Raw genomic sequence first — 8,137 nt, 5'->3', positions numbered from 1 at the left:
TTTTTGATACATTTGTCTTAACTATTAATTGCATTTACATTTTAAACTGAGTAGCTAAATTGTGCAGTGGAAACATAATTTTCAATATGGGTCCACATGGCATAGGTCCTATGAATAGTGGCTAATATTTATGAAGATCATTTATTTTTTTAGTTACCATTTTATGCCAGACAAGAATAATTAATTTTTTTTTTTAATTTTTTTTTTTAACGTTTATTTATTTTTGGGACAGAGAGAGACAGAGCATGAACGGGCGAGGGGCAGAGAGAGAGGGAGACACAGAATCAGAAACAGGCTCCAGGCTCTGAGCCATCAGCCCAGAGCCTGACGCGGGGCTCGAACTCACGGACCGAGAGATCGTGACCTGGCTGAAGTCGGACGCTTAACCGACTGCGCCACCTAGGCGCCCCTGGAATAATTAATCTTTGAAAATATGGTCTTTCAACTCTCTCAACAATCTATATGGCCTATGGTCAAATCACATGCAGGTTCTTAAAATACCAAACAAATTTGCTCCAACTCACTTTAATGAATGAGAGTAAATTGCATGCTTTTAATTTCAAGTAGATAATTATGTCATATAGAACATCTTATGTTCACCATCTGCTCTCCTTTCTTAAAAAAATCATTCCTTGACCTACAACTACATGTTAATATTTTTGTACTTGCCATCAGGAAAACTATAGGCACAGTCTCCAAATTTTTCTTCTCATTAAAAAAAAATTACTTCAGTTGAGATTTTTGTTTCCACAATTGCAAAGAGGTTTCTATTTTCAAAGTCTTATTAATACAAGATCTGTTTAGCCTGATTCAAAATCAGCTCTTGATTCTCGTCAGTCACCAGCATTTAACCCAGATGATTATTCTCTTCTTCCAAAACCCATTTTTTTAAAGTACATTTTCTTTTATTAACCCAAAACATATACTTAAACTTTAAATGCTGGCTCTTTAGGAAAAAGTTTCTTCTGGTAAATATTCATAACTGTTGCCCAAAAATGTACACAGTGTTTTCCCCAAAATATTTATAAACATAGTGGTCCATTTAAGACCAGCCCCATCATAACCTACTGGATACAATGTGCTCTTAATTTATAAATAGGCTACCCTCTGTATATAAAATATAAAGACATATATGTTATATGTACAAAGTAAGAAATATAAAACGGAGATGGAAAAAAAAATAGTGTTCTTCCTATAAGATCCAGACAGAAATTCAATGTAATTAGTGAGATCAAATGTACTCTTAACTTATAAATGGGTTACTCTCAGTATATAAAACATATAGGCATGTATGTTATACATACAAAGTAAGAAATATAAAAAGAAGAGATGAAAAAAGAAAGAAAAAGTGTTCTTCCCTATAAGATCCAGACAGCAATTCAGTGAATTAGCAAAATCAGGTAAAAGGTCTGAAGAATTTCAGTTTTGGCAAATACCTTTCTAAAAAATATCTAGGTGGGGCGCCTGGGTGGCGCAGTCGGTTAAGCGTCCGACTTCAGCCAGGTCACGATCTCGTGGTCCGTGAGTTCGAGCCCCGCGTCGGGCTCTGGGCTGATGGCTCAGAGCCTGGAGCCTGTTTCCGATTCTGTGTCTCCCTCTCTCTCTGCCCCTCCCCCGTTCATGCTCTGTCTCTCTCTGTCCCAAAAATAAATAAAAAACGTTGAAAAAAAATTAAAAAAAAAATATATCTAGGCTATGAGAGTACTAAATTTACATTTTAAGAATTTAGTAGAGGTTTCCATTTAAACATTCAGTGAAGATGTTGTGGTCTTCTTAATATGCACAAAAGAAGAATTTTAGGGTCTGTCAAAAAGAAACAGACAAAAAGTCACTCATTTGTAGGTGGTTAGTAATCACTTCTTAATCAAATGTGTGTAGTGCAGAGAATCAAATCCCAGACCATCAGTGTTTGAATATGTTTGATGAAAGATTCCAATGAAGAATCTGAATTCTTCCTAGGTCTCAGAGGGAATGGGGCAGAACATAATGGCAAATGAGGGGTCAGCCCCAAAGGTGGCTGGTCCAATCTTAATTCTCCATGTTAAAAAAAAAAAAAAAAAAACACACCAAATGTTTCTATAGCATTCTGCAGAATTTTCTTTATTTCAAAGCCCAGGTCTACTTGAAGGGTCATGTAGCAAGTGACTTATACTATGAACAGTGACATCACATTAAGAGACAATCGTTAGATTCCTTCACTAGGCAAAGAGCTCACATCTTTGGAATCCATGAGTTGGTATTATTTATGGGATACCTGAGATGTACCTTGCTCCGATTAACATTACCATGCTACTCACTATAAAAAAGCCCAAGGGTAGACTACAGAAGATACTAGGGTCACCACTTTCCGAAGACTGAGCTGTAACCCAACCCATTGACTTTATCACAGCTTTCTTCCATGTAGAGTAACGAATTTCACTTTCTTCAGCGTTGATCTGGGGTTCAAACCGCTCCATCATAACCGCTGACAAATCCTCGGGTTGGAGACTCCAAACATCAACTCCTTCTGCAGCCCCTGCTGCCATGGCAGCTCCCAGGGCAGTTGTTTCAGGCATTGAGGATTTCACTACTGGAATATACAGAATATCTGCTTGTAGCTGCATAAGAATTTTGTTGTTGGTCATTCCTCCATCTACCTGTAAATGACTGAGTGGAATCCCACAGTCGCGGTTCATGGCATCCAAAATCTCCCGGGTTTGGAAACAAACAGCTTCTAATGCAGCAAAAGCAATATGGCATTTATTGGTGAACTGAGTGAGCCCACAGATGATCCCTCTTGCACTGGGCTCCCAGTAAGGTGCATATAACCCTGAAAACGCAGGGACGAAATAGCAGCCATACGATGTACCTACTTCTTTAGCAAGTTTTTCTATTTCTTCTGAGCTCTTTATAATTCCAAGATTGTCTCTTAGCCAGCGAATAACAGCACCAGCTATAGCTACAGAACCTTCCAATGCATAATACACTGGTTTGTCTCTGCCAAGCTTGTAAGCCACTGTGGTCAGAAGGCCATGGTCAGAAAACACACACTTATGGCCTGTATTACACAGTAAGAAGCAGCCTGTTCCATAGGTATTTTTGGCTTGTCCATCCTGGAAGCACATTTGTCCCACCAATGCAGCAGACTGGTCTCCCAAACACCCAGATATTGGGACACCTTCCAAGACCCCAGCTTTCATTAGGCCGTAGATCTCAGAAGAACTCCGGACATTTGGAAGAATTTTCATTGGAATTTCAAAAAATTCACAGAGCTCTTTATCCCACTCCAGAGAATGAATGTTGAAAAGCATTGTCCTACTTGCATTAGTTACATCTGTACAATGGACACCTCTGTTGGTCCCTCCTGTCAAACTCCAAATAAGCCACGCATCAATGGTCCCAAAAAGAGCTCTGTCTTCTTCAACAGCCTCTTTCACTGTTCTCACATTGTCAAGGAGCCAGCGAAGTTTCACAGCACTGAAGTAAGTGCTAAGTGGAAGGCCTGTCTTAGACTTGACAAAGTTATTATTTCCTGGAATTTTTTTACTAAGATTCTCAACGGTAGACTGGGTTCTTAAATCAAGCCACACCACAGCATTGTAGAGAGGCTCTCCAGTTAACTTGTCCCAGACTACAGTGGTTTCCCTTTGGTTACTTACACCAATAGCTTTTATGTTGGAAATATCAATATTGAGCTGTCCAAGCTTCTCACATGTTTTCTCTATACACTCATAGACAGACTGCAGAATTTCCTTAGGGTCTTGTTCCACCCATCCTTCTCTTGGAAACTCTTGTTTTATTTCCACTTGATGATGACTAAGTAGTTCGGCTGTTTTTGAATTGAAAACCAAAAAGCGCGTTGAGCTGGTGCCCTGGTCCACTGCCCCCACCAATGGCCCCAAAACTGCTTTCTTCGCGGCTGCCATGAAACCAGCTTCCGGTCAGCGGGTATTGCGTCCAGTTTCCAGGGAGACAGTGGCACGCGGGGGAGGGGCAGGTGGTGAGACAAAAGGCAAGGAGGTCGGCTACAACGGCTGAATGCCGGAAACCCATTCTCTTGATCCCTACGTCTCCACTGCTCTAGCTCCTGTCACTTTTGCTGCTTTTTCATCTTCTCCATCACTGTGGTCAGCAAAACCCAGGTCTCAATCTCTGACATCCTTTCTTCTCTATATACTCTGTCTCCTTAGAGGATCTCATCAAGTCCCCTGCCTTGACATACCACCTTTATGCTGATGACCCCATAACTTATATCTATAAACTTTCTAAACTGAAGTCTTGCTTAAACATCAGTTTTATATATAGCCAACTGCCTAACTCAGTTATCCCCTTGGATGTCCAAAAGGCATTCTAAATGTAATATGTCCAAAAACAGGCATTTGTCATCCTCATCATACATGATCCTCCAGAATTTTGCCCACATTAGTAAGTCACAATATCCTTCTTCTACTTGCTTAGGACAAAAATCCAAAGACATATCATCTACCACCATTCTCTCATACAGCACATCTAATCCATCTGCAAAAGCTATCATGTCTTTATTCAAAAAGCATCTCAAATCCACCACTATTTACTGCTCTACTGCTATTACCTAAATACAGTTTTCATATCTCACCTGAATAATTGCAAAAGCAATTGATGTTTCCACTTCCATCTTTAACTTAAAAGTCACTGTATAACTGAAAGCAGTTACATCCAAATGTATCAGATTAGGTCACTCTTTTGCATGCTCTATGATTGCATTCCATCTTATTCAAACTAATACTTAGAATCCAGCATCTTAATGTTGTCTAAAAGGTGCCATGGAATCCAGCCTACCTAACTTTTCCCTTCTGCAACATCCTATTCTTCTGCTTTAGCCACAATACACTTCTTGCTCCACAACCTAGGTTTGAAATCATTTTCTCCCAGACTCTTGTTTAATTCATTTATCTCAAAAATTATTATAAGCATTCCTTATAAAAGAACAAATGCAAAGTTGTGACTATTTATTATTTCCTGCTTTCTTTTTTTTTTCTTTGCCCTATAGACTTATCAACACAGCTAAAAAATTACCTAGAGTTATTTCAGATTTGAAAGATCCTACCTCCTTCCTTCTTTTCTTTCTTTCCTTCCTTCCTTCCTATCTTCTTATCTTTCTTTCTTTCCATTTTTTTTTCAACCAAACTTCTCTTGTGAGAAGCAGTCGAGTTAGAGTGAGGACAGGATTTGTTTCAGCAGGGAAGAGCATTAATTGCTTAGGGTAAAGGACTTAAACTGAATAGTCCAGGCAACTTCTCATGTGAAGAAGCTCCCAGGAGTGAGGGCCAATTTAACTTCCTTCTGATCTCAGACAATTGACATAGGGTATGTTATGAGAGAAGGCACTGAGCAAATATCATATTGGTCTCTAGGGTAGCCCAAACCTATGCTCCTGCTAAAATCATAGTTTGTACTGTAAACTGACTTTTCATAATACCAGAGCTCTTTATGAAATTCAAAAGGTAACTGAGTTGCATCATTGACACTCCTCACTGTTAAATGTTTACTTTTATGAGATTCATTTAAAAAATAGTAATGTATCATATTATGTTTTGCATGGAGGAATGGAAGTTGATTTCAAATATCAAGGCCTACAGAGATTAAGTACATGGAGGAGAAAGGGAGGGTCATATTAGGCTCATTTAACAGTATTCCATTCAAGCATGTTCTACTTTCCCTCAGGGCATGCTTATAAAGATGGTCCCTGCTGAGTTTAGGTCTACACATCACTTGTTATATCTAGAGGGAGAGACAGTTAATGATTTTACATACCCCTTGCTGTGAACAGAATCATATGTCTTCTCAATCAAATGATACAGATAATTAGTAATTCTAATAAAGACTCAAGCTTGACAAATTTTACAGAATTGATTTTAATTTGTTTGCAGCATGTTTAAAATTCCTGAAGTTTTAAGGCAAACTTTATCAATACAAAGTCTAATGGAGAATAGACTTGACCTTGCTATTATAAAATAGATCTTAATCCAGTGGCTAATGTCTAACTCTAATGTCTAACTTTCATCTTTGGAATCAGATTTTAGATCTTCAACAGTTTAACTTTTTGTTTTCTAGTTTTCTCACCTATGAAATGGAAGTATTTTGTTAACAGAATAACAGTTAATAATTAATAGAGAAAACATACAAAAAATTAAAAAGATATGAGTTTTGTAACTATTTTATTATGCCCTAAAAATTTCATTTTATTTTGTACAGTTGTATAAATGACAACTATGTAGCACTGAGTTTAATTAGTTTTATTAATGTGTATCTTGGAGGAAAAAGTATATAACTTTATCAAAGATAATCCTTAAATCACTTAAAAGGTAGGATACCTTTTTAAGAAGATACAGTGTACAAATTAAAATTTGTTAGGCTAGCATTCTTGCATTTCATGAACTGTAAGAAATTTTTTTTTTCAATGGATGGTGGAAGGATTTCTGATCAATTAAATTACAGAAGCATAAAGCATTGCCTTAGATAATTCAGTACAATAAAGATTTTAAGCATGTAAGAATCCCTGCAGCATTATGATAGGCTTATCTTTGTTTAAATCAGAATTTCCAAAAGTTATTTCATTATAGCATATAACTATTTATATTATGTCCTCTTTAGCAGGACATAGTTTGGCAAACAGAGGTAAAAACATAATTGCTTCTTTGATTTACTCTAAATATGATACTATAGTAATTATTATTGAAAACTTTTATTTCCTTTTATCATGATGGGAGAAAATGGAAGCATAGTTGTTCAAGGCATTTTATATATTTTTTTTAAAATTTTTTTTTTCAACGTTTATTTATTTTTGGGACAGAGAGAGACAGAGCATGAACGGGGGAGGGGCAGAGAGAGAGGGAGACACAGAATCGGAAACAGGCTCCAGGCTCTGAGCCATCAGCCCAGAGCCCGACGCAGGGCTCGAACTCACGGACCATGAGATCGTGACCTGGCTGAAGTCGGACGCTTAACCAACTGCGCCACCCAGGCGCCCCATGTTCAAGGCATTTTAACACCTTTTTTTTAACACAAGAAAGAAAGAATTGCTTCATTATTTTCCATGTACTCTTTGAATTATTTTTGATTTTTATTTCTACTGAGTTGTTTCATTCTTACCTATGATTTTTGCAATAAAATACAAATAAAACACAACATGACAAAATTAGAAGCACACTATAAAATCACTAGGCCACCCCCACCACTAAATATGTATTAATAATTTAAAGTCACTGTCTTGGTAAGACACAGTGACTATACCTTGGTTCTATATATGGCTAATTTTTAATGATTTTGGATTTATGAAAATAAACACAGCATGAACAGTTGGGGCAAGCTGCACATAATAAAATATATGATCTATTTCAGCCTATGTTATTTTATATCATCCTGGATTATTCCTCTGGAAATTCACATCTCTTATTATTTTGCATTTGCCAATTAACTACTGCATATTTTGAAATCTCAAATTCCAAGGAAGTGGAATAGGATATTTTCAAATGCATACTAAATATATCTGTGATGCTAAACCCTGGGCTTTATTATATAGTCATATGACTATTATACATTTTTTAAAATGTTTATTTATTTAAGAGAGGGAGAGAGAGAGAGCATGAGAGATGTGTGAGCAAGGGAAGGGTATAGAGAGAGGGGGAGAGAAAGAATCCCAAGCAGGCTTCATGCTCAGAATGGAGCCCAAGACAAGGCTCGATCTCAAGACTGTGAGATCATGACCTGAGTTGAAATCAAGAGTTGAACACTTAACTGACTGAGCCACCCAGGGACCCCTATAATGATTTTTAAAACCCAGAATTAGGGTTTTATGATAAGGACAGTGAGAATGTGTATAGGAATCATATATAAAAGTGGCTGGGATTGGAGAGAGACCCTAAATCTAGGACTATCCCATAGCAGTTCAGCAGTTAGGAAAAGGCCAGCTTACCATAAGAAAGACCCGTGAGGTGGCATTCTGTTAAGTGAATGTAGGCCTGAGTCTCAGTGCAATGACTTCGTCTGTAACTGTAAGAAGACTAGTAACAGGAATGATGGCCCAGCTTGCAGTTCTTGCATTCAGACCCCTAGAGGATTCCAGGACATTTGTATCACTGAATACCTATTGGAATGTAGAGAAACTTTTATCTGCAAT

General features: G+C 37.6%; 1 protein-coding gene across 2 annotated transcripts; it reads right to left on the bottom strand.

Annotated features, from left to right (window-relative positions):
- Positions 1-2,084: 2,084 nt before the first annotated feature.
- On the bottom strand, positions 2,085-3,957 carry LOC112862333 (glycerol kinase). 2 transcript variants are annotated; one of them, XM_086707435.1, is made up of 2 exons: positions 2,342-3,957; positions 2,085-2,254 (listed from the first exon to the last, which is right to left on the bottom strand). In XM_086707435.1, the coding sequence occupies exons 1-2, from the start codon at positions 3,903-3,905 to the stop codon at positions 2,244-2,246; spliced, it is 1,575 nt and encodes a 524-aa protein (XP_086563561.1). In that variant the 5' UTR covers positions 3,906-3,957; the 3' UTR covers positions 2,085-2,243. The 2 variants fall into 2 exon arrangements, with proteins under 2 accessions (XP_086563561.1, XP_086563560.1); XM_086707434.1 differs by having other exon boundaries at positions 2,085-3,957.
- Positions 3,958-8,137: the final 4,180 nt, after the last annotated feature.

The sequence above is a fragment of the Puma concolor genome, chromosome B2 (genome assembly GCF_028749965.1).
Source record: "Puma concolor isolate L17-30 chromosome B2, mPumCon1.1.hap2, whole genome shotgun sequence".
Lineage (NCBI taxonomy): Eukaryota > Metazoa > Chordata > Mammalia > Carnivora > Felidae > Puma > Puma concolor.
The sequence above is the reverse complement of the archived record's forward strand: the minus strand, read 5'-3'. Positions and strand labels throughout refer to the sequence as shown.

Coding starts and splice junctions, on each gene's coding strand:
- LOC112862333 (XM_086707434.1), bottom strand. CDS start 3,905: ATGGCAGCCGCGAAGAAAGCAGTTTTGGGGCCATTGGTGGGGGCAGTG.